The sequence below is a fragment of the Emys orbicularis genome, chromosome 8 (genome assembly GCF_028017835.1).
Source record: "Emys orbicularis isolate rEmyOrb1 chromosome 8, rEmyOrb1.hap1, whole genome shotgun sequence".
In the NCBI taxonomy this organism is placed as follows: domain Eukaryota; kingdom Metazoa; phylum Chordata; order Testudines; family Emydidae; genus Emys; species Emys orbicularis.
In genome coordinates this window covers 60864380-60890252 of record NC_088690.1, presented here as the reverse complement: position 1 = coordinate 60890252, position 25873 = coordinate 60864380, and the positions used below count along the sequence as shown (strand labels likewise).

Genomic DNA, 25873 nt, shown 5'->3' with positions numbered 1-25873 from the left:
GCTTCTCCCGGGGGCTAAGGGGAGCAGAGCAGTGGGGCGGGCAGCAGCTGGCGAGATCCCCTCTCCCCGGCAGCTTCCTGCTTCCCTCGGCCTGGGCAGCCCGCAGCTTCCTGCTTCCCTCGGCCCGGGCAGCCCAGCATTAGCAATAATGCTGGGCTGCCCGGACCAAGGGAAGCAGGAAGCTGCCGGGGAGAGGGGATCTTGCCAGCTGCGGAGCGCTCGGCTGCCAAGCCCTGAGCCGCCGCAGGAGGCGGCCGCAGCGATGTTGGGGCCGCGCTGAGCGTGGGGCGCGATGGCCGAGGAGCCGGCCCCTTCGCTCCTCCGGCCACACCCGCCGCCCCCCCTAATGGCTCCTCCGGAGTCCGGCCGTGCTCCCCGCCCCCCCCTTGCTTGCAGGAGCCCAGCGCCGGCCCGGCAGGCGCCGCTTTTGAAAAATGTGCTGAGGGGAAGCGGCTGCTTCCCTTGAACCCCCCTAGCTACGCTCCTGCCGTCTCCGGCACAGAGCGTCTCCTGGAGCACTGCAGGTGCGGCACGACTGGGGAAGAGTGTGAATGATGAGACATGCTCAGCAGCTTCACAGCTGGCCTCTGGAGCGGGCGGATGGCTCGCTGGGAGCACACGTACTCCCTGAATCCCTATGGTCTTGTGTCCCATCCCTGGACTAATCTTCCCCCACCCCAGCAATGGAGCCTGCTCTCTTGGTTGGGAAACACTGACCTAAATGATCTGAATCATTGCAACACGTGCAGCAATTGGGACCAACCGCTTTTCGCTAAGCCAGGCCTGCAGATGACATCTCCCGACAGCCATGCCCCAAGAACGCCAGAACGGCAATACGTGGCAAGGGACAATCTGCAGCAGCTGGTACAATGGTGCCAACCAGCAGCTCCTCTTAGCTGAGACCCGGGTTAAGGAAGAGAATGACCAAGTTCCAGGACTCAGAAACAAGCCAACACACCTGAGTCTATGGGACTCTGAGGCTTCTATAGGGGAAGGAGGGGCGGGAACATCTGCGTATAGAGAGGGCTGATGCTCCCTAGGTGACTTTTATCCTTGTTAATTTGGTGGTGTTAGCAAAACTCATGGCTCAGAGCCCCCTCGGGGCTGCCTCATTGTCTTCGGCTGCAGAAATGTGGGTAGGTAGAAGCTGGGAGAAGCTATCGATGAATAAGTTAGATGCTGTTGGGAGAGCTACAGTAAAGCTGTAGAGAACCTCCTGAAAAGCAGGACCTTGTTAAGTGACGTGTTTGATTCCTCCCAAGGCATTATGGGACGCTCTTAGCTGCTCTCTCACACATTTCTTATCACATACAACAGACAAGACAAGTTTTGGGCTCTGACCCCCAGGACGCACGCACCACACAACCGGAGGAGTCCAATTTGCGGTCCGAGATGCAGCGGAAATTCTTGCTGCAGCCCCCGTTGTCCTTGGAGCAGTCCCGAACCGGTCCAAAGGAGTCTAAGAGAACCTCCAGGCTATCAAAGGAGGAGGAAGTCATCAGTTCTTCCCTGCAAGGAGGAGGGGAAAGGGACAATACGAAATTCAGCTCCTAGAGCATAAATATATATTTAACTCCATTTCAATCTAAAGTGCTAGTGAGTACAGTCATATTCACACATCCACCAATACACATTTGCACCTACAGTGGTACCCAGTTGAGTGGCCATATTTTTGTACAAAACTGTACTGATCCCAAGTGCATATTAGACTAAACACACACACTGGTTGGCTGGACACCTCACTATCCATTTGTACATGGACAGTGCATGCTGTGCGCACAGTGGTAATAACTTTATGTGCAAATGCTGGCAGAGGCCCACCTGCTATTGTGGAAATGTGACTCAGAGGATCCCCACCACTCAGTAGTGAGGACTCTAAGTCTGGATGTAGCTGGTTAGCTTTAGTCCTGTGAGCTGACACTGGTAAGACCCAACAGGTACTCTCTGAATGACTTAATCTACTGGGAACAGCTGAGATGTTTTTGAAGGCATGGCTCTAAGCAGGCTGAGGACCATGGCACGCAGAAGGCACAAGGTGAATGTTGTACTAAACTCTGCCCAGGAAATGTGCACCTGAAGGGTCGCCCAGTGTACACAGTGAGATTTTCATGCAAAGCCCATTGGAGTCAGAGGAGAAACTCTCATGGGACTTCACTGGGCAGTGGGTCAGGCTCTATATCAGGGGTCGGCAACCTTTCAGAAGTGGTGTGCCGAGTCTTCATTTATTCACTCTAATTTAAGGTTTTGCGTGCCAGTAATATATTTTAACGTTTTTAGAAGGTCTCTTTCTATAAGTCTATCATATATAACTAAACTATTGTTGTATGTAAAGTAAATAAGGTTTTTAAAATGTTTAAGAAGCTTCATTTAAAATTAAATTAAAATGCAGAGCCCCCCGGACCCAGGCAGTGTGAGTGCCACTGAAAATCTGCTCACGTGCCGAAGGCGGCACGCGTGCCATAGGTTGCCTACCCCTGCTCTATATCCTGATGTCCCATCTACATCTGAATGAACATCCACCAGAAAGACACCAAATGCCACAGCACTGAAGGACCGTAACAATACACAAGCTGGGGTTAGCTCTATGGTTCCTCCAACTTCAGAGCCTGCCTTGTGAGTGCGATCCTCCTCCCCCAATACTGGAGTGGCCCTCTGGACTTCCCGTGCCTCCAGCTCCACGAACACACTCACCTGACCTCCACCGCATCCTCCATCACCGTCATATCCGTTTTGCACTTGGCTGAGGGGTTGATGGCCAGTTCGGCCGGCGGGATCACAAAGCTCTTACTCAGTGGCAGCCACATCCCTTCCCCCAGGGTGTAGGTGAACCTGCCGGACAGGATTAGAACCGTTCACTAGGGAAGGAAAACAGCGCCCACCTGAGTGCGAGCCACACAGGGGACAAGGGGAGGGGCACATGTAGGAAGCGAGGTCTGACTGCCACAGCAACTGGATAGGGAGGATGGCACAGGGCCCGTGCCTCCCCCACCCCTTGGAAGAGAATGGTGGATAAGTGTCCCGTGAAGAGCCCCTCCATGCCCATGCCCAGGTCATTATACAACCAAAGCACAGAGAGCTCCTGAGCCAGCACATGGGAGGGAAGGAGATGCTGAGGTACTCAGATGGCTTTGGGTGTCTATTCACGGCCCCCATTCCTATAGAATCCAGCCCCTCACAATCCTTCATGTATTTGTCCTCAGACCCCCCTCAGGAGATAGGGAAGTGCTACCATCTCCACTTGATGGGTGGGAAACTCAGGCACAAGGTTGATTAAGTACTTGCCCCAGGTCGCCTAGGAAGTCTGTGGTTGATTCAGGAATCGAACCCAGGTCTTTGGAGCACCTGTCATATGCCCTACTCAATCATCCTTCCTAGCCCCCAAGCCAGCCTAGATGCCTTCAGTAAAGTTTTGCTACGGAGTCTGACTGTAGCACCTGCAAAGTGCAGGGGGCAGCATGGCTATAGAGGGAGAAAGGTTCCATGGGGCAGGGAATGGGAGAAGGAGTAGAAGACAAATGGGGCCGTGGGTAAGGGAGGAAGACTGGCCTTGCAGTTTGGGCAATGCATGGGGACACGGAGGATGTGGGACCATTTCCTGGCTCTGCCAGATTTCTTGGGTGACTCTGGTTGAACCACTAAGGCTGGGAGTTAGAGGACACCACTTTCCGCTGAAGCTGGGAGACTGGCTCCTTTGAAAACCCCAGCTTTACTCTCTGTGTGTCCCAACTCCCCATTGGTACAATGGGGCTTCTTTTAACTGGCTAGGTGGTAAGTCATGTTTTCGGGGGCTGGAACGGCTGTGTTTGCACAGCACCAGGCATGCGGGGGGCCTGGCCTCCACACACTGCTGAAATGTAGAGAGCGTAGTGGGGGACTGCAAATCGCCCCCAGTGCGAGCATGGGGAAGGGACAGGCAGCCTGGCACAGCCCCCCTCAGAGCAGGAACACAGCAGCTGCAGCGCTCCCTGGAGGAGAGGCGCCCCCTGTCACTGGGAGTGGGAAGCACACTCAAAGCTACCGCCCTGCCTCCCAGCATAGCAGCCGCGGCTCCTAGGCAGATGAGTCCCTCTTCCTGACAACTACCGCAGTCAAGGTAGTCAGGGCACAGGCAGGGAGCTGAGCGATGCAGCGAGAGGTTATTCATTTATTCATTCACTCGTTTGCAAGCTCTGCGTTTGTCTGGGTGGGTGTCAGAGCAGGGCCTTCCAGCAGGCTCCCCACTCAGAGGCAGTAGAAATGGGCAGGCATGAACAAGGAATATGAACACTGGCCCCACGTGAGCAACATGCTAGTCACTGCGGTGCAAAGGGGAAGAGGTCTCTTTCCTCTCTCCCCCTCCCTGCCAGCACTCAGATGCTGCTTTCATTCACTACAGACATACCAGCCTTCTCCAAAGGAGGCGCTCTCTGTCTCTGGGCTAGAACCTCCGATCCCAGGGCCTAGGCCAAACTCCAACTGATGGGATAAGCTGCCCCAGGATGCCCATCACTGCCCGCTGTAGGATTCGGCCTGTGACAAAGTTGGTGCTGGCCCTGTCAGAGTGGCATCCTGAGTGGCAATTTGTATGTTTCCCCAGGAGGAGGCAGTGGGACTGTGCGCAGCCAATCAGGGGCCTTCATCAGGAGCCACTGAGCTAGTCGCGGCTCCAGCCGCCACAGAGAAATAGCCTCGTCGCTTTCTTTCTTTCCCCATTGACTGATGTTAAAGGTGCTGCATTACCAGGCCTGGAAGCTGACATCCTCTGCTCTTCCCAGGACAAGTGGAGCCCTGGCAGTGCGCCCCACCCCCATCCCACGAACATGACTCCAATCTGCCCCGGCTAGATCACCTCTAGGCTGAGCAGCAGGTTCAGCCTGCACAGCCCATTCTGCCCATAGCCTCTCTACTGCACTGCCCGCAAGTGGCTGGGTGGAGTTAGTAGCACCTGGAAAATCAGAGGGCGGTTAACTCACCCACAAGTGGGAGATGATGGGGGAGAGCATCCGAGCTTGCCAGGTAACCAGAATTCAGGGAAGCTGCAGACCCACTGAGAATAAAAGCCAGACTCCAGCAGGCAGGAGAATCCCACTAGCCAAGAGCAGCCCGCGTGCACCGGCAGAGCACAGAGAATGCTGTAACCCTGTTTCCAGCCCCACACAGGGTGACGCAGGGTGGGGAGAGGCGGGGACGCAGCACTGTGAGCAGGAACTGGAGCTCGGTGTGTATACCATGCCTCCCCGATGCCCATGGTGGAAACAAACCGCCGCACTCCATGCCTGCTCCCAGTAGCAAGCCAGCAATGCAACAGCACAGGGAGTTGCCGAGAGCACCGTAGCCCGGATCGATGAATATTCAGGGAGTTCGGAGGCATCATGCTGGGTCCTTGGGGACCTAAGTGCTCAACTAATGAGGTCCCAGTAGTCTCAGGCACCTCTGATTCTGCCAGAGTGCACGCACACGATATAATTGCCTTGCACCATCGCTGCTGCTCCAAGCACACCAGCCTACAGGCTGGCTCATCAGTACACACTAGCTCAGAGTTTATAAACCTCTCTCCCCCTCTGAAGAGACGCATGAGAAAGAAAGGGGTGGGGAGAGGAGGAGCAGAAAAGGAGAAATTGAGCCAATGGGTTTTTTTTTAATTCCAGGTGCTTTACAAATTTCTGTATTATTATTCCCTTCTCGCCAATGGGGAAACTGAGGCACACTGCAGATAAGTGATTTGCCAGCAGTCATAGAGTGATTCTGTAGCTGAGTTGGAAATAGAACCTAAGTCTCCTGACACCCAGTCATCAGAAATGCTGCCACTTCCAAGTGCTCAGGACCTTGGTTTTCCACTTCACCCAATACAGGAAGCTAGGCATTCCCCACCTTCTTTGCCTCTTCCCCCTTCCTGTCTTCCCTCTCCCATCCCCGGAAGCACTCACTGATTCATTAACTCATTGATGCCTCCAGAAAGGGTTGGAGGGGGCGGGGAAGAGAAATGAGGCTCTCTTTGAGACCATGCAGAACCTAGGGGCCTGGTCTGTAGTAGGACACAAGCTGAGGTCTTCACTCAGTCCTCAGCCCAAATCCTGAGGCATTAGCAGAGGTGAAAGTAAGCCGGTACAGCGTACCGGCAAGAGCCAATACACCGTGCCGGACCGCACCGGCTTCCGCGGCGGGCATTTAAAGAGCTCTGGGCTCCCCGCCGCAGCAGGGAGCCCAGAGCCCTTTAAATCCCGCCCGCAACTCCGGCGGCCGGGCTGGGGCTGGGATTTAAAGGGCTCAGAGCTCCCACGGCTGCGGGCAGCCCAGAGCCCTTTAAATCCCGCCCGCAGCTCCGGCGGCTGGGCTGGGGCTGGGATTTAAAGGGCTCAGAGCTCCCGGCTGCGGGGAGCCCAGAGCCCTTTGAATCCCGCCCGCAGCTCCAGCGGCTGGGCTGGGGACGGATTTAAAGGGCTCAGAGCTCCCCGCAGCGGCAGGAGCTCCGGACCCTTTAAATCCCGGCCCCAGCCCGGCAAGGCTCGGGGTTCCCCGCAGCCGCGGGAGCTCCGGGCCCTTTAATTTGCTCCGGAGCCCCAGGGGCTCCCAGCCACCTCTGAGCTGGGAGCCCCAGGTTGATTTAAAGGCCCTGGGGTTCCCAGCCACAGCCGGTGCCCCAGGACCTTTAAATCCGGAGAGGCCCCGCCTCTTCCGGTTGATGCCACGCCTCTTCCGGATGAGGCCAAGCCCCCTCTCAGGACTCCGGCAGTACTGGTTAGTCCTGTAAATTACTTTCACCCCGGGCATTAGTGAGGCTCTACTCAACTTCTGTTAGAGCTTTGCCTGAGTAAAATCTAAACCAGGTAACAGCCTCGAGGTCTGGCCCTTACTCCGCTGTAAATGGAGAGTGGAAATGACTCGTTCCCATCGAGAGCGCCATGTCACACCTCCAGTGGGCAGAGAGGGGAAACCGGGCTAAGGGCGGGGAAAATGGGAAGGTGGGAGATCGTGGGGACAGGAGAATCAACACCGGTGCAAACACACAGTGGGGAAGCAGGAGGAAGAATGCACCAGAGCCGCCACCAGGCAAAGGGGGGCATGGAAAGGACAGCAAATGTGGCCGGGAATAGCACAGGAGCAGCCATGCAGCTTTGCGCGCGCGCACACACACACACACACACACACACACACTCTCTCTCTCTCAAAGCCCAGCTGCCTTCACAGCCAGCGGATATGTGCAGGTAGCCCGGTAATAACTCGCTTCTTCCATTGCGTTAGTGCTTGTACTGAAGGAGACCCATCAACCGGTTACCCCAGGTCACCGCTCAACCCAGATGTGGCCGATCAGATCCCTCTGTTCGACACCCACACAAGATGTCCCGTGACCCACGGGAACTGGGGAATGTATTTCTTGACGGCCGATTGAGGCCCATTGTTCTGTTTGTGCCCAGGGGGCACGGGGTGGGGCTGGCTGGCTGGCGGCAGGGGGCTAAGGTAACCGGGGAGGCTGGCAGGGCAGCCAAGCCTTACCTAAAGATCTTATCAGAAGGCTGCTCTCCCAGCACCAAGTCAAATCCACGCTGGAATATTGTATATGGCCACGGCCTGGAAGGAAAAAAGAAAATGATGTTTGTATTGCACCACACGTACCAGATTTGGGGCCTGGGTCTGATCTCACATACACCCGTGAATATCAGAAGTGACCCCACTGGAGAGTCACACCGGGATTATGCTGGTGTGAGACCAGAGTTACACTCTCTATACATCCAGGGATTACTTCGGTGGTCAGTGGAATGCAGTCGTTTCTAGAGTTGCTGTTTAGCAGTGCAAAGTAACACTAGGCAACAATTTAGGACAGGAAGCAGGGCCAGTGTTAGACTTGCTGCAGGGCAGAAACTAAGGAGTGGGCCCCACCCTGCTGAAGCTGAAGCCAGAGCCGCCTGGCATCCCTGTGTTCCCCACCCCGAACGTTCCTCTGTGCTCCTTAGGGGGGCATGCCCCACAGATTGAAAACCTCTGCTTTCGTGTGATTTATTTCCACTTTTAGCGATTAAATGACTAATATTCGCATTACAGTTACCCACAGTGACTCTACAGAGATGATGTAACTTAGCTTTGTGGGGGGGCCCGTGGCGTGGGGCCCTGCGCAATTGCCCTGCTTGCCACCACCCAACACCAGCCCTGACAGGAAGTGAAGAAGACTAGCTCAGTTCATTGAATCTGAAGGAGGAATTCAGTGAGGCAGGAGGTAATGACCTAAACAGGGCATGGGCCAGGACAATGGAGCAAACACTCCCACTTCCGAAGGGCATCCGGAGATTTCTCGAATCCCTGCCCTCTGTCGCACTGCCCCCTACCACCGTCCTGGGGCATTGGTTTGGCACCAACACTCAGGGAGGGTCCCACCTACTGCATCAGCAACACGGTGTCCTGCGGGATTCTAGGTTTCCTTTGGCTGTATCCCATCCCAGTACTGACCAGTGCGGATCCTGTTCTGATTTTGCAAGCAGCGCTGAGCAGACAAACCCCTGCCCCTGCCTGGAGCCCTGCTGACTTTGTTTAATTACCTTAGCTGCCCTCTTCTTCTTGAATTTAGCAAGCACATATGTAAGCTTTAGCACCATGTAGCAAACTCCTGAAGAAACTAACCTCATCATATCCCCTCATAGTGTCTCCTCTGATGTAACACATGGTCGCCTCCCAGAGGAGAGAAAGCATGTAAGCAATGGAGGAAGGTGCTCCAGTTACAGCGTAAGTGGCTTTAATTGAATCTCCTGCTCAGTTTGTCAGACATGTCCGCCAACTGCACTGTGCAGCTTGTTTTCCCAGAGGCTGCAGACGTCTAGGAAAGCTTTGGGGAAAATGGAGCTGTATTCCGCCGCCTGTTTTTAGAGAGGCTGGAGGAGTGAACGTTTTCCCCATGAACACTGTCTATGCAACTATGCAAGAAAGCCAGGTCTGAATCTGGCCACAGGACTCAAATGCTGGGTCTGTCAAACTCTGGATAAGCCATAAAAGCAACATAAAAATCAGACAGTTCAGTAAAGAATGATTACTTACCCTACAGTAAGTGTGGTCCTTCCCAATGCTGTAGACAGCTGAGATCCCTTTGTAGGCACACATATGCCTCATGCACGTAAAATCGGAATTATTTGACTAGCACATGTCCTGCATCTCCTCCTGCTCCCACATAAGGGCATAAAAGGCAGAGTGGCCCTGCCTCAGTACCCTTGCAATTCAAACCCCTGGCGGGAGAGGACTCCGAAAGCAGTGACGGAGGGCAGGTCGTGGTAGCCACGCTGAATACACATCTCAAAGAACCACAGTTACTGTAGGATAAGGAACCATTCTTCTTCCATTATGTGTCAGTGGGGATCCTGCTGCGGACGACAGGCGAGCAGCATCCCACCTGGATGGGGGGGACTGAGGAGTACCAGCTGCATTGGTCAAACAGTGATGGAGATACTGGTCTCCCAAACCTGACCTCTGACATAGTTGCTAACTCCAAGGTACAGCACTGGACAAAAGTCAATGGGTTACTCTATGTCGCCACCCTGCAGATTTCTGACATCAGCACATTCCCGAAGCAGAAGACTGATACTAGAGCTCTGGTGGAGTGAGACTTGGTGTTCAGTGGGAGAGCCACATCAGTCAGCTGGTAACACAATGAGATGCAATGGACAACACAGTTTAATATCCTCGGTGAATGGATGGCCTGATCTCTAGAATACCTGGCTATGGCTACACATAGATGGGGAGATAGCTTGAACAGTTTGGTCATGTCAATGTAATAAAGCAAAGCCCTGGACACACCCAGCGTGTATAGTTTCTTTTCTCCTAGAACCAGCTGTGGTTTCAGGAAAAAGACAGGCCAGCTTATCAACTGGTTCAGATGAAATTCTGCATTTACCTTAAGAATGGACTTCAGGTGAGGTCACTGTATCATCTTGCTCGTATGGAATGTCATAGGGGACATTCAGCTCATAAGAATGGCCAGTGACCAGTGCCAGATGCTTCAAAGGAAAAGAACAGAACAGGGCAATTTTGAGTGATCCATCTCCTGTTGTTCAGTGCCAGCTTTTGACAGGTGGAGATTTAGGGACTCCCAGGGCATGGAGTTGCATCCATGACCATCCTGGCTAATAGCCATTGATGGACCTGTCCTCCTTGAACTTATCTAATTCTTTTTTTAATCCAGTTATAGTCTTGGCTTTCACAACATCCCCTGGCACCAAGTTCCACAGGCTGACTCAGCGTTGTGTGAATAAGTGTTTCCTTTTGTTTGTTGTAAACCTGCAGCCTATTAATTTCATTGGGTGACCCCTGGTTCTTGTGTTATGTGAAGAGGTAAATAACACTTCCCTATTCACTTTCTTCACACCGTTCATGATTTTACAGACCTCGACCATATCCCCCCCTTAGTTGTCTCTTTTCCAAGCTGAACAGTCCCAGTCTTGGACAGCTTAGTGGATTTTAACACAGCTGAACACAAAGCCAACCTGTTTTAAGTGCAATAAGTAGTTAGGGATCTTCAATATCATGGCTTAAACCAAGTTCAGACCATGCCGGATGGCCCATATCGAGAACCTCTTCCATTTAGAGGAATGCATCCTCCTGGTAGACATTTGCCTGCTGTGAACCAGGATTTCCTGGACCTGTAGAGAGCAGCCCTACTGAACCAGCCAAGAGCAGTGCTTTCAGGTGCTGCAACTCCAGGTTTGAATGGAGCATCGGGCTGTAGTGCTGTGAGATCAGATGGAGGTGTCTGGGAGCTGGAGCAGAGACTGAACCAACGTCTGTAACAGCTTTGTCAGACAGAACTGCCTCAGCCAGCATAAGGCTACAAGACTGATGATGGCCCTGTCTCCAGATCTTGACGATCACCACTGGAAGCAACAGAAAGGCATACAGCAGACCTCTGCTCTACTGTAGAGGGAAAGAATCCAATAACAATCCTGGGTTCTGTCCTGCCCTGGAGCAAAAGTTCTTAGATTTGGTGCTGTCCTTGATGGCAAACAACTCTATTGTGGGGGGTCCACAATGGCAGGATATCAGTCCTATCACAAATCTGTGCAAGGACTATGCAGGGTTGGTCTGCTCAGGAAATCTGCCAGGTTGTTGCTGACTCCTGGTGAAGGGCCATCGGAGTTATCCCATTCTGATCATACCATGTTGGCTGTGACATTTGCACTATCAAGTTCCAGAGGACAGGCAGGAATGCCACACAGATAGTATGATGGCTCTGGGCTCCAGGACATTCATACCTACCTCCCTGTCGTCTAGGGACTAGGCCCCTTGTGTCTGTAGATGGTCCAAATGAGCTCCCCAGCCTGTCCCTGACACATACGTGATCAGGGTCTTTGTTGAAGCAAGGACTGAGGAAGACACCCCTCTCCACACTTCTGTGAGATCCAACCTCCAATCCAGCTTTGCAATGACACATGAGGCACTGAAACCTTCTTGTCTATTCATCGTCTTGCTGCGGGAACAAACCGACCTGAGCCAGAGTTGGAGGGACTGAAAAGTCTGGCAAGTGGCACCACATGTGTGAATGCCAATATGTGGCCTAATGCTGCAAGTCATACACACCTGTACATCACACCTACTCCACTCCTATGCCCTTGCATGAAAACTTGGAGCATGCAGGACACCAAGAGACAGAACTATTCAAACATATCTGATCTCCCGCGCATCAGGTGCATGCACACCTAAAATGGGATCCACGCTGATGCATACTTGAAAGAGAACACCAGTTAAAATATGTTGCCATCCATCTTAGTTGGAGAGACACTGTCGGGTCAAAATCCCAAACAGCCCCATGCAGTAGTGGGCTGAGTTGACAGAGGCATCAGTATCAAGGGATTTCATAGTTTACAGCTGTGGAATGACTGCACCTGGAATACTGCATCCATTTCTGGGCAGGAAGATATTGACACGTTGGAAGGAATTTAGAGAACAGCAGGAAAAAATAATAAGGGACGGGAGGGACTGATTAGGAGGAACGATTAAAAAAGAGTTAGTCAGGTGTAGCTTGGCTAAATGACAATAAGGGAAAACATGATAGCAGCACACAGACTGAGAGCAGGTGTAACACAAGCATGAAGCAGAATTATTTAGGGTAGCTGAAGCAGCTAAAAGAAGCACACAAAAAGGGAAAATCTAGCCTGAACATAAAGAAATAGGCTCTTTTAGACTCTGAAATAGTCTCCCAAGGGAAGTAGCAGAAGAACTCTCGTTTGGGGTATTAAAAGTGGCTTGATCAAAAATGTGCCACAAAGAGCATTCTGGCCTTGGCAGAAAGATGGGCTCAATCTCCAACTTGCTTGGTAAAGAATGTGGCTTGATGGTCAAATGCTCAGGGTGGTGACGTGTCACTAATGACACATGGCACCGCCACCAGTACCAAGGACAAGATGGAGTGCCTGGCCAACCCACTGCTCCCAGACCTGCAGAACACTATGGATGGTTTCCAGTATCACCAACCTGAACAGAGGGAGCACGGTCAACTCCTGTTGCAGGGTGCTCCATGGATGCCCACCTATCTTCTCCACTTCCCACAAAATAAACCCAGCCTCCGGAACACTTGTCTCGCCAGCACTGAAGAGACTCAGCAGCATGGTGATGACCCCTTCTGGTGGTAGATTTCTCCATGGTGGTATATCTGCCTTTAAAGATGCTGGTAGAAGAAGCTCAAGTTGACTTCAATGGCCTTTGGAGAGATACCAGAGTGGTCACCCGCCTTGCCCACTCCCCTGAGAACACCATCCAGTGAGAGAGGTGAACTCAGACCTGGAGAGAGATATTGATGTCTCTCTGAATGCAGCCCAGAGTGACAAAGGCAAGAGAATATTTTCCAATTGGTGCTAAATTATTGCTATGCAGAAGACAATCCTAGCAATTCTCTCTGCAGGTAATTACAGCTCTATTACACAAGCACCTTAATTTCTAATCTGAAGTTATTTTAGCAACAACAAAAAATTTCTGATTGCAGGATTGTACGTCTGCCTAGTTTCTCTAACAGGATTCAATATGATTTTTGTCAAGTCGGTGAGAACTGGAGGATGCCATTCATCCCACAGATTGGACTGGCTCGAATAAAGCAAGCTTTAGAACTAAACACGTACATCCTTGCATGTCTCATAGACACCTTGAATACACTGCTGTCTCTGAGCCTTTCAATACTCCTGCAGATGCGCTTTATTCTGGTCTCTTAGGAGTGCATCAGATGGCGAACAAAAGGGGAGACACAGTATTGTTCCATACAGACACAGGCAGGGAAATCATTATAAGAATTGCTTTTTCCCCCCTCAGTGAATTGAGTGCTGGTGAAAGGTGCCGGATCGACAGCCTTGGAGCCTGGACTCCTCTGTTTAGCCACAGACCAGGATCAGCTTGGTCAGATGCACTGCACAGCCCCATGCTGCACAGCCAATGGACCCTGATGATGGGGAGAACTGGAAGGCTTAGTTTATCATCAGTAAATGCTGGTAAATGTCTATTTCACCGTGTCCCTCCTCTTCTCCTCCTTGCAGGGAAGAACTGATGACTTCCTCCTCCTTTGATAGCCTGGAGATTCTCTTAGATTCCTTGGACCGGTTCGGGACTGCTCCAAGGACAACGGGGGCTGCAGCAAGAATTTCTGCTGCAGCTCGGACCGCAAATTGGACTCCTCCAAAACCTGTCTTGTCTGCTGTATGTGACAAGAAATGTGCGGGAGAGCAGCTAAGAGCTTTCCATAATACCTTGGGAGGAAACCAACACATCACTGAACAAGGTGCTGCTTTTCGGAAGGTTCTGATAAGCAGGCAAAGAGGCTGCATTAAAGCTTTACTGTAGCTCTACACACACACAAACCAACAAAAAAATTCCCATTGATAATAATCAAAATTTACAGATAGGAAAATGCTGCTGGAGAACTTATTAGAGTTTGATTTAAGGATATTTACTTTGTATATTTTGATATGTGATGCTGACAACTTGTGTTTTAACGGTTATAAAGCTTTCACTTCTTGAATCTCAACATCGTCTCTCCTTAAATAACTATGGCCTGACAAGCCCTATAATTTCTGGCAACTGAGAAAATTGAAATGGATGCAAAAAGGAAAATGCGTAAACCCCAAACATCTTGTGCAACTGTGAAAATGTTTTAAATCTATGAAAACTGAAAAAAGTGCTGAAAATAAACCAATATTATCCATTAAAATTATTTTTTTAAAGAAACAGAATTCTGCCAAGCCTAAGTAGGGGCAACTCAAGAAGTACAAAGGTAATTCACTGTCCAGGGGCTCATTGAGTATTTCAGTGCAGAATTTCCCAACCAAGGCTGAATAACGTGGTTGTTCATGTGACACTGGTAAATATTTTTCTAATGCCCATTGTCCAAGCAAGCAATTGCTGGAGTTTCCAGAGGGATCCCGTGGGATGGTGAATGGGGTCCACACGCCTGCAACTGGGAGGGGAGGAGAAGGTCCAAGTGATTCTCTCTCACCATTAAGATGGGGCCAACCCTGCAACCAAAAGTTTTAGCACCCTCCAGTGCAGTTAATAATTTGAAATAACTAGGCGGGCTGGAATTTTTGAAGGAGCCTATTGAGTGAGTGCTCAACTCCCATGGAATTTCAGTGGGTTATGGGCATCATACCCCCGTAGGCTCCTGTGAAAATGTCAACCCTAGCGAATACATTAATCAACAAACCATCCTTATTCTTGATTGCTCTTAGCCTTCCACACAGCTCGTGCTGTCTCACTTGGAAACATGCCCATCAGCTCCATGCTCCCACAGACTGAGAGGGCTGCCAAGTGATGTTCTACCCGCTGACATGGCATTTTATATAAGGGAAGGTCAGGGTAAGTCAAGGGCCAAGCCGGGGGCCAGATCCTCAGCCATGCCAGCGTTTGACACCTCTGAGATCAATGGAGCCACTCCCAGAAGAGCCCACGGCACAACTGAGCGCCAAATGGGCATCCTGCTCATTACATCACTTGTAAAGCTCCTGGTGATTCAGTGGGGTGGGATCAGGGGGTTGTTTACGTGGTTTGCCATCCCTGCTCCTGCACTTGTCCCTAGTGCAGCTGTGATGCGTTATACAAGACGATGCTCTTGAGTACCAAGGGGAGGAGTCCAGATCAGGTACTGCCTGCTCTAGGCAGCTTGCACAGCAGCGCGTCTCTCCAAGAAGGCTGCTGCTAGACACAGGAGAGCATCAAGTGGTGGCACTGTGGCCTGGCAGAGGGCTTGGGAGGTGCTGCAAGGAAAACGCCGACTTGGAACATGAGGAGTAGAGGGAGGTGGGGTTAAGGAGGATAGAGAAGCCTGTCTTGGGTACTTAGCAGCAGCTGGAGGGGCACCCCACAGGTTCTAAAGCGGCGTCCTCGTCAATGCTGCCTGGACTATGCCACACATGTTCAATACGGCTCCTTCCTGGCTGGGTTTTGTTTTTCTTTTGGCTTCAGAAACAAGTAATGGAGGGGACTTCATCTCTCTGTGCCTCTCTCACCTTTTCAGTCATTGTCTTTTCCCCCTGTAGTTTTGCTGCTTTGTTTTCGTTCCCTCTTTCTCTTCCCTTTAGTGTCTCGCTCTTTCCCTCTTTCATGATTGCTGCCGGCTCCTCGCTGCTATATTTTTGTTGCTCTTGGCAAGTGTTTCAGTTGCTCGGTCTTTAGAGCTCACAAAAGAAACAAGGGCTGATCAGAAACAGTTCAGTGTCTGATCAAACTGGATTAACTGTGCTCGAAATGACCTCATCTTTCGCTATCAATCACTGCATTCGGGTGCAAACTTGAAAGTGAGGGACTAGCAGGGCTGCCATGAAGCAAAGTATGCCAGCTATTGGGCAAGCTGCTGCTTCAAAGCTCTGCCAATGCACCTCAATTCTGCTCGTCAGCACTCCCTGCAAATGCAGTCTCGACTGCCATTCACGTCTAGCTATAGAGACAATGGCTCAAAATCAGGGCTTGCTGGGAACCTCCCAAACCGACTGCACTTGCAAAAAAAAATCCTGGTCTCCACCCCTATGCAATGCCTGGTGCCGTAACCTGCTGTCCCACCTCAGTGCACATTTTCTATGCTCGGTTGTTCCAAGGAACATTTTTTATCTGCAGTAACCTTTACCCTTCATTCTTTAAGTCCTGGCTTCTTCTCTCCTACCAGCCCAAGAGTCTGGATGGGGTGAAGGGGTTACAGCATGGACAGGGGAATGAGTTCAAGGAACATGCTAGTGACAATGAAGCATCTACAGTATTGTAGCTACCCACAGGGAACCTGGAGGGAAGACTGTGGGTTTCCAGGAGGGGAGGACCCAGGCAGTCAGTCTGTTTGCGGGTGGCTAGGAATATTAAGCTGCAGTTGGATAAGCTCTGCGTTAAGCTCTGCAAATAGCTGGTTTAATACAGAGCCTGGTCAGTTTACTCAGAATGGAGTCCTCTCAGGCTGTCACCCAGCAAGTGGCACAAGGCAGGCATAAGAGCTGAACTGTGTACATACCTCCCAACATTTCAAGTGCTAGCATGGGACACCACACCATTGAGGTTTGACCCATCCACTCCTCCACTAACGGAGACAAAGGGACAGCTGGGCCAAACCTGAGTGGCGCTGCAACCCCATGAGCCACGTCACAACGCCACTGGGTTTTGGGTGGGGTCCATTAAATGGGGGGGCGTGGGCCCCTTTCGCCACACCCCCCCAGGTGGCTCTGACTGCAGGAAATGTTCCACTACACCCAAAACAGGGGGGTTGGTGGCGTCAAAGCAGGACAGTCCCGTGAACCCCGGGACTGTCGGGAGGTCTGCGTGTATACACCTACCTCCCCTTAATTTTCCAGTCAGAAGCGAAGCACAATGAGTAGTCCAGGTACAAACTATCTCCCCATCATTCTGTTCGGGCTGAAAAGGAAGGCGCTTTATGGGAACCTTCTGAGAGTCATCCACAGAACACACCTTATTTAACCCCCCAAGATGAAGAAAGGATTTGGGGCCTGCTCTCTAGCCTGGAGTAGAAATTGAACTTCTCTTTTCCTCCGTTTATAAGATGGGGTGACCCATGCAGCAGAAGAGGCTCCTGCCAAAAATCTCTCAGAAGCTGCCTTGAGGTTTTGGCACAAATTTCCCTGCCGACATGGGAGCACACGGGGCGAATTAGCACGAGTCAAAAAAAGTGGAACCTCGATTTCATGAAAACATTTCAAAATCAATGTCCCGCAATGTCAAGATTTCAATATTTTACACAAAATGAAAACATCCAACAGTTTCAAATCGAAAAATGTCTGAGGGGAAATAAAAAAATCTGTTTTAGTCAAAATGTCAACATCAGCCCAGAGAAGGACGGACAAGAGCAGCCATTTTGAGTTGATTTCTCAGCGGGCAGGGGAAGGTGCATTATCCTGGGCTAGGCTACCCACCACACCGAATCCACACCAAACCAAGAAAAAATACCCCCCAACGCACAGCAGAAGTGCTGAGGGGAAAGAAGGAGGACATGAAGGAGATGGCGATGGGCGGGAAAATGGCTGCTGCTCCTCAGTAGGCTGAGGTAGCAGAGAGCACGAGAGCATTTCGCTGTGGTTATGGGAACGTCAGATTTGGCTTCCTGCAGTCACTGTGAGGGAGACAGGGAGACTCGCAGCGCGGGGCTCAGGAGCCCTGCATAGCTACCTGTGGAGGAGGCACCTGGAGGTGTCGGAGGGTGCAGCAAGGGTCCCGAGGAGCCATCAGCCCTGTCCCCTGTGCCATGCGTATTGAAAAGTTCAGCCGAGGAGCTCCAGTGGCAGAAACCCCAGCCCCAAATCCCTGTTTCACCTGACCCCAAAGAGCTGTCAATCTACACTGACAATCCATTTTCTTGGCTAATTTAAAATGAGGGTCGTGGAGGAGACAGTGACTCACCAATTCAAACTCATTCTAGTGTGACGTCCCACCCACTGAAATGCAATCCAAGGAACTCCACTTGGGCCTGACCCAACATCCACTGAAGTTAACTGAGTCTTTCCATCGGCCCTTGATCTCTGAGTGCTGTACCCTGGGCCAAAGATAACCGGTAAGAAGGAACCAGCACCCCAAAGTGCTGAAGCCCCCTCCTTGGCCCAGAACTCACATCCCCAGCCAGTGGGCAGGAAGGAATGCAGTGTGCTGTGATTTGGGGAGTAGTGGCTGCACCTCAGCTAGCACCAGGAAGAGAGAGGAAAGGGCGACATGAGCAAACATTTGGAAGACCAGCTTCAAGTGGGGTTCAATAGATCCACCAATTTCCCACCGGCCCGTTGGTGCTCACAGCTCCCATTAGATCAGCCTTTGTATTCCTTCTAAGGCCTCTGCCTCTCCGGTGCTGTTTCTACTTGGGCCGACCTTTTACTATCTGTGGCTTGGCTTTTTGCTTCACTTCTTTTTCTCCCCCATCCCCCTGCTATCCTTCCCAGCCAGCTTTTTATTAAAAATGCTAACGCAGACACTTTCTCCCTGGGATGCCCGTGGATCAGAAAGGAGAACGGGGGGGGAGGGGGGCGAGGGGGGGAATGGAAGGACAGAGAGAGGAGGAGGCAGCCGGGCGGTTTGGTGCACAGCGGATCTGAAAGTCGGAGAAGCTTTTCATCTGGCTGTCCTTCAATCTCACAAAGCCGAGGCGCGCAGCGGGGGATGGAAAGAGGCAGATTACAAAAAAAAAGAAGAAGAATTTAAGCAGGGAAAGCGCTGCCCTTGTAACTTCATCCGGATGCCTGCGTCCCCAGCCCCTCTTCCGTTTGCAGCCTTGCCAGGGCTTCGCTTGGTTTGGAAGTTGTGTGTTGGGATGTGGGAGGAAGCGAGAGGGGAGGGGATGTGGACGGAAGAAAGGAAGGAGGAAGAGGATCGGGAAAGGAAGGGGAAAGGGGAAGGGGAGGAATCAGGGAGGGGCACACGTGCAGCTTGTTATGCCAGTTAAGTCATTGAAACTGAGCACTGGGAGTGTTGCAGATCCTCAGGAGGGCGGGAGAGCGAGGGGCAGGTACTGGGGCCAGGGAGTTGAAAAGGATGGGCTGATTCTGGGAGATCTGTGGCTTTTCTCCAACCTCGTGGTTTCCTGCCTCTCCCACTTGGCTCAGGTCTGTCCTTAGTCAGCACCCCCTCCCGAGCCCCATCCACATCACCCAAGGGAATTCATCCAGGGAGCAGGATTCTCCCAGAGGTGACGCTCAGGCATCTCAGGGTGTTCCCGGCAGGACAGAGACGGGAAACAGCTTCACTAGCTAATTGCCTCCCCCTACCAGACAGCTGCGCCAATCCCTCATGCTCACGCCCCCTATGGCTGCTGCGCCACTGCTCTGGAAGTGGTTCTAGCTGCTGTCCTGGCTCCCAGGGCCAGCCTGTGATAAATGAGATCTGCACACACAGATCTGCAGAGGGAGGCTGGGCTAGCCTGGGCACAGTGTCGAAGACACTCGCCAGCAGGGCCCTTCCCAAAAGAGGCATTAGATGCTTCCTGTTGAGACACGACGGACGTGACTCCTCTGGCCACTCCTGCAACCCCCAGAAGCGCAATCCCTCCAGTGCCTAGTGCACTTCCTCTCCGTAACAGGGGAGGCCAGGCAAGGCTCAGCGAACTCAGAAATGCCTCCCTTGTCTGCTTCTGCAGCCAGTGCCATGTATTATGCCTGCCAGCCTCGCCCAGTGCTGGTGCAGATGTTGTCTGCTATGCCTCCCGGCCAGGCACTGAAAGTACAAGCTGTGCCCATCTGCTTTACACAGCTCATACACCAATGGCACTTGCCCACCTCCCAGGCCTGGATGCTGACATCTGCAGCACCGGTCTGTCTTGCCCAAACACCACAGTCCACCTTGCCCACCTGCCTTGCTTAGCATTGGCATACAATGCTCCTGGTCCTGGGGAAGTTACTCTCCAGTAATTCTGTTTGTTGTAGCCCTCTCTCCTTCCGTCCTGCACAGCCACAACAATTACAGCTAGCTGTGTGGCTCAGCCTACCAGAGCACGGAGGAGAACTCTCTCTCAACCAAGTCTAGCATACAAGTGCCAATCCACCTATTCCCTTTCCAATCAGAGATTTCCAGAGCAAAGTAACAGATATTAATATTAGAGGGAAAAAGTCCAAGCAGCACTCCCTGAGGAGAGAAAGGACAGATGCAGGACGGGAGAGGAGAGGACAATGACAAACAGAATTACCAGGCTGTCACTTTTCCTTCTTGTATGTCCCTCTTCTCCCGTGCTGCCTAGCAATAGACATTACAGACCGTGGCTGTCACAAGCAATGAGCCAGCCTTATTTTATCAGGGGGCTTGGAGCACCCAGCAGTCAACAAATGTCAGCAGACAAGGACAGAGCCAACTGGTAGCATCATGTGAAAATGTGAGATGACCAGGTAGCCCCTTGCAGAAAGAAAGGCTGCCATACCACCAACAGGATACCACTCAATAATTTTGGATGTAACCAGGCTAACAGGCAAAAGTCTTCAATCCACTGTGGTTTTGTTGACCTTCTGTTCCCGTTGCAGCCTTCAAAACACACGAACTGTTGACTTTTCTAAAGCTACCAGTGGGGAGAGACACAAAGCAGCAGAGCTTGCTTGACAGCCAGAGAGAGACACTGTCTCAGTGGAAGGAAGACGGAGTGAGAGCACATCACAACTCAACCTAGGCAAAGCAATAGGTTCGTTACAAATTCATTCCTGGAATAAACTCAGGGAGAGCTGAGGAACTGGCCTGTCTTAAAAAAGACAAACACAATTGTAGGTTAGGAGAGAGAATCAGTGAATTGAGGTTCCTCTACATTAGAGAAGGGGGAGAGGGAAATAATTCCCTGCCCCGATCCCACAAGAATGCAAGTGTTCCCAGAGTGCCGGGCTCAAAGGTTCATGAGCCAGAACAGGGGAGCTTTGCTGATTGGTTGAAGGCAAATCATTCCATAGGTTAGTCCACTGACTAACAAATCACCAGAATAACATCGGAGTGCGAGACGCTGCCAGAGACCAGAGTAACTTGCCAAATTAAGCTACATGCGTGGAAGCCTCACTTTGCACTGGTGGAGTGCGTCTACATTAGTGAAGTGACAGTGGTACATATTTATTAGAACGCAGACAAACCCAAAGCCATTCAGGTATTTCAAATCTACTTCGGTCCATGCACGGATGTCACTGGGGAAAGGTACAGAACCCAGCTGCCAGGTGGGACCATTGACCGTTATGTTACAGACCTACATAATAAAAAAGAAGATGTGTGAATGTGAACAGTTAATAGATGGGCTAATTAGACCCAGATTTATCTGTGATAGACCTTAGAACTAAATCAAACCAAAAAGTTACTGCATGAAGATGACTTGTCTTGGAAGGAGCAGGACTAATGAAAACTGTGCTTCCCAAACGAAAGTGTTGACACGCAGTGGAAGAACTGAAGTGCATCTAATTAAAAATGCATATCAAGACGTAAAGACAGATTGCAAGGATAAACAAACAGCAGAAAACAGATGTGTGCTTGGGTTGAAGAACAAGGTGCAAAAGCACATGATCAAATGGTTGTGCAGTTTACAGTATCTGCTCAACATGATGAAAAAGATATTCTTTAAAAGAACTTGATCATGTTAAGGAGATTGGGGCAGCATTAATGGTATACCCTTCACATTGATATGGATCCCACTTAATATCCCATTGCCACTGAGCAATAAAGTTCAAAGCTGAACTTCATTAGATGTTAAAATTAGATGTGACTATAGACACCAACTTATTGAGTCAATGCTATGGTCATCACAATAAAAAAAAATCAAACCAGTTAGACATATATAAATCCAAAAGATTAGAATAGGGTCCAAACGCAAGCACTGCCCTATGAGAATGATTGAGGAGGTCAAATCTAGTCTTCAAAATGCAAGATTATTTTCAGTTTGGGATGCAAGATATGGGATCTAGCAAGCCCCACTAAGTACAGAAAGTTCAAAATTCTGTATCTTTAACATCCCTTTTGGTAGCTATGTACCAAAGCACCGTGGTCCCAGATCTGCGAGGATCTGTATGGAGTGGAAGCAATTGTTGATGATCAGCTGATTTGGGGTGAAAGTGAGCAACAGCACAATGATAGCCTGTATTTCTGCAAAGCGCGTCAAAGAAAAGAGCTTAATCTGAAAAGCAACAAATGCCAGATCAGGTTGAATGAGATTAGTAACATAGGCCAGATATTCAGTGACAAAGGAGTTCCGTTGAACCCAAGAAAAGTGGAGGCAGTTGTACAAATGGACAGACCCAAAAATGCATCCTTGTTTAGCGATTTCAAGGGCATGTTAACATCCCTTAGCAAATTCATCCCCAAATTGTCACATATAGTTGTGAGAGGAGCACTTACTGATTATATGTATTGTGATAGCACCAAGGAATCCCAGTCGCAGACACCACTCTGCTAAGCACTGTACAGATACAGAACAAAAAGCTGGTCCTTGCCTCCAAGATCTTGTCACACAAGTAAGGCTGCTTGAAGACAGTATAGTAGCAATGGCATGATTTGCAAGAGAAAAACTTTAGGGGAATTACTTTTTAAATGGAAGCTTCTGTATGTCAGGTTAACAAGACCCGGAGATCTCAGTCAACGCAAGCTCATGTGTTGGCTGTCTTTCTGAAAGATGATCCCATAGTAGAACATGCCTCCAAAACCACAACAGAGCGATGCTACGCTTGAAAAAAAAAGCTGAGGGTTGTGAGTTGTTTCACGTTTATAAGCAGACATTGGATGAGGTAGAAACTGACCATAAAGCACACAGTAAACACAAACATACACATAAAGCACTGCAGGAACTACTGAGCAGGGCAGCACCTAGACTTCTGAAACGATCATGAAACTGCAAAAGCACTTATTAAATGTGACGTTCAGCCCTAGTAACTTCTTAGAAAGGACAGGCTTTCAAGAGCCCCTATAAACTATGAAAGCCAGGAGCTGCAGGAAGAAGAGTTGGAATTAAATACCATACAACTACCAACTTCCAAATAAAATTTGATGAGTTCAAGGAATAAACACAAAATGACACCAGTCTTACAACAGCTTGAGAGAGTAATTCTAGATGGATGGCTGATGGAAAAAGACCAGATACTTCCAAGCATACATCTTATTGGGACTTAGAGATGAGTGGAGGGATTTTCAAATTCACCTAACTGATTTAGGGGTACAAATCCCATTGAAAGACAAAGGGAAATGTTGGGATTCTGCACAAAGGGTACAATGCCATAATACCACACAGTATAATGTTGGAAATACTAAGCGTAATCTACCGTGCCCATATAGGTATTGACAGGTGTAAGAACAGAGCCCAAGAGGTCCTATTGTGGCCAGGCATGAATGCTGCCATTGACGGTATCCAAGTGCAAAATCTGCAAGAAATGCAAGAAGCAGAACACAAACAAACCACTGAAGCCAGATGAGATTCCTGATGGCCATGGGGCTCGGGATGGTGCAGATCTATGTGAATTAAACAGGACAGAGTCTCGCTCATTAGCAGACTACTCGTCTTTTTTAAAGAATTGAGCTGTTGCACAACACATCGAGTAGGCATATAACACCACACCGTAAAGTGCAGTTTGCTCACCATGGGATTCCAGAAGCCCTGGAGCACCCATGGAAAAAAAAATAGCGAGGGGATGGCCAAGGGGGACACGTGACCTCCCCTTTTGATCGTGCCCCCCCAGTATGGGGAGGCACCAGTTGACTATGGGGCGCCCTGGGGGGAAGGAACAGAATGGGGCGGGAAGAGGCGGGGCTGGGGTGAGGCTTGGGGGAAGGGGTGGAGAGGTGGCGGTGCCTGAGACGGAGCAGGGGTCAAGCAACCCGCGGAAATCAGGAAATCAGTGCCTATGTCCAGATGGGTTCGCTACGCATAACAGACCACTCAGCTATTCTCTTTGATGCGTTAGTTCAAGCACATCATGTCAAACCTTTTTCATGTACAGAGGCAGCAGATAGTGAAAACAGCAAAACACTTGGCAAATAAAAGCCCTGGGAATTCAAAACATCCACAGTTAGCACTGTTGCAACATGCCTCACAATACTTCATTAGTATCACCCGTTTGGAGAGTGACGGACAGAAGGCTCTTCTGGGTGTTCCAGGGAGATGGAGCTGAATCTCAGGAACAACTTTTAGCCCCGATGGGAGGGGCTGATTCTGACCGTGTTTCACTTCAGTGCCTCAGAGTTTGGTAGGGAGGATGAAATTTGCCTGCTAGCGCTCAGTAGAATTCTCTCCTCTCAAAACACAGAGCTCTGAATTGGCTTTGGGGTCTCTGCAGCATCAGATTTTTCCTTTCTACCCTTCCTCTTCCCCGGTCATCTATAGTTTTATCCAGTTACCAAATTTCTTCGTCTTTTCTTTCCTCTGATGTACAGCAGCGGTTAAGGCAAGAAGAGGTTAGTGAAATGACAGAAGTAGAATTGAGAATGGGGGCTTGAGGTTGCAGTTGCAGTCCTACTTCCAGGCCAGAAGACAAAAGAAAAAGAGAAAGCAAATGACTGTTTTATACACACGCGTGGCACATGCCCTGATGGACTGATCATTTGGCTCTTTGCTTCTGATAAGTGGAGCCATCACACGGCTGGTCATTGCTGTTGCTGGACAGATTGTGAGAGGAAAGTTGGATGGCAATGGACTTTTCCAACTTGGTACAGAATCTTGCTAAGTCCCACACCTCATATATAAGTCACTGGACGTACTGGCATGGAGGACGTCTACCACCAATGCCTAGGTGTTTTTCAATGGCTCGCATGCTGAGGCTGGGTGTATGGGAGAGCTCGAGTTTTGACCGATGTATTAAGGATCAAATTTTAAGAATGGGTCCCTGCCAGAAGGTTGTCTCCTTGGTATGAGTGGATGGGAAGCTGCCACCTTGAGTAATTACGGTGCCTCACCTGGAAGAGTGTCTGACCATGTGCTATTTGCACCACTAGATCTCAGCACAATCTAAACCAGGGTCACATACCCAGCAAAGAACAAGCTCCCCCTTAGGAGGGTCTAGAGTGAATCCCTTCCTATTCTCCACATTAAACACCACATCTCTGTTTAGCCACACTCCCTTCCCCGTGCTCCTGCAGCTGCTCTGCTTTCAGTTTAATTGCTAAATTAGTTTTAAAATGAAAGAATCAGAGACAAGTTTGGAGATAGCTTCGGCAGCCCTCTCCCTGGGCCCCAGTTCAAAGGAATCTTTGCTCAGGGCCAGGGAAGAGAACAGCAGACTTAATACGCTCTCTCTGCAATCCTCTGGCGCGTAACGGCACAGCAGGGGTTGCTGGGAAACGAAGTCTTTGATGATCTTCTCTTCCTGCTGTGAAGACTAATGACTTTAAAGAGGGCACCCTGCCAAGGATGGGGCTTCCATGGAAAATCTTACAGCAGTGTAATTAGACAAGAGGAGCAAAGTTTTGTTAACTTACCAAAAAAACCAAAACGCTCCTCACCCTAAAAAAACCTCAACTACCCTTGTAGGGCAAACAATTATTAAAGAGGGTCTGCGGCAGAGCTGCCAAGGAGACATTCCTGCAAGTCTGGAGCAGCCAGTGTTCCAGAGCTTTGTGCTCTGCATTTCCAACAGCTCGGTGCAATGTCCTTGCAGACAGGAGACTGGACTCAGGAAAGCAGGCTTCTCTTCCTGGCTCTGCCACTCCCTGCTGCGTGACCTTGGGCAAGTCACTTCACCTCTTTGTGCTTCTGTTTCCCCTCCCACCCTTTGTCCACTTGGTCTATTTTGGAAGGTCTGCCAGGCAGGACGGTCTCTAATTATGTGTCTGCACCGTGTCTATCACAACAGGGCTACTGGAACACAAGTAATTAATAACTAATGAAAAGTTATCGGTCCCTCCTCTTTAAGCTGCCCCATGCTTAAAATGATGGATGTTAAATTCAGGACCAATTAAGGGAGACTACAAAGTCCACCTGGGAATTTACTGCTGCCCTCAGAAGAAGGGTGTAGAAGCAAACACTGGCAAC

The 25873-nt window shown here is 50.3% G+C and overlaps 1 protein-coding gene across 1 annotated transcript in view; it reads right to left on the bottom strand.

Moving 5' to 3' along the window:
• ASTN1 (astrotactin 1) overlaps positions 1-25873 on the bottom strand; it is a 209462-nt gene that overhangs the window by 46848 nt on the left and 136741 nt on the right. The window contains exons 9-11 of the mRNA XM_065409136.1: positions 7474-7548; positions 2692-2829; positions 1359-1509 (exon numbers count right to left, since the gene is read on the bottom strand). Of these exons, the coding sequence (XP_065265208.1) occupies positions 1359-1509; positions 2692-2829; positions 7474-7548 (364 nt within the window). The remainder of the gene's footprint in view (positions 1-1358; positions 1510-2691; positions 2830-7473; positions 7549-25873) is intronic.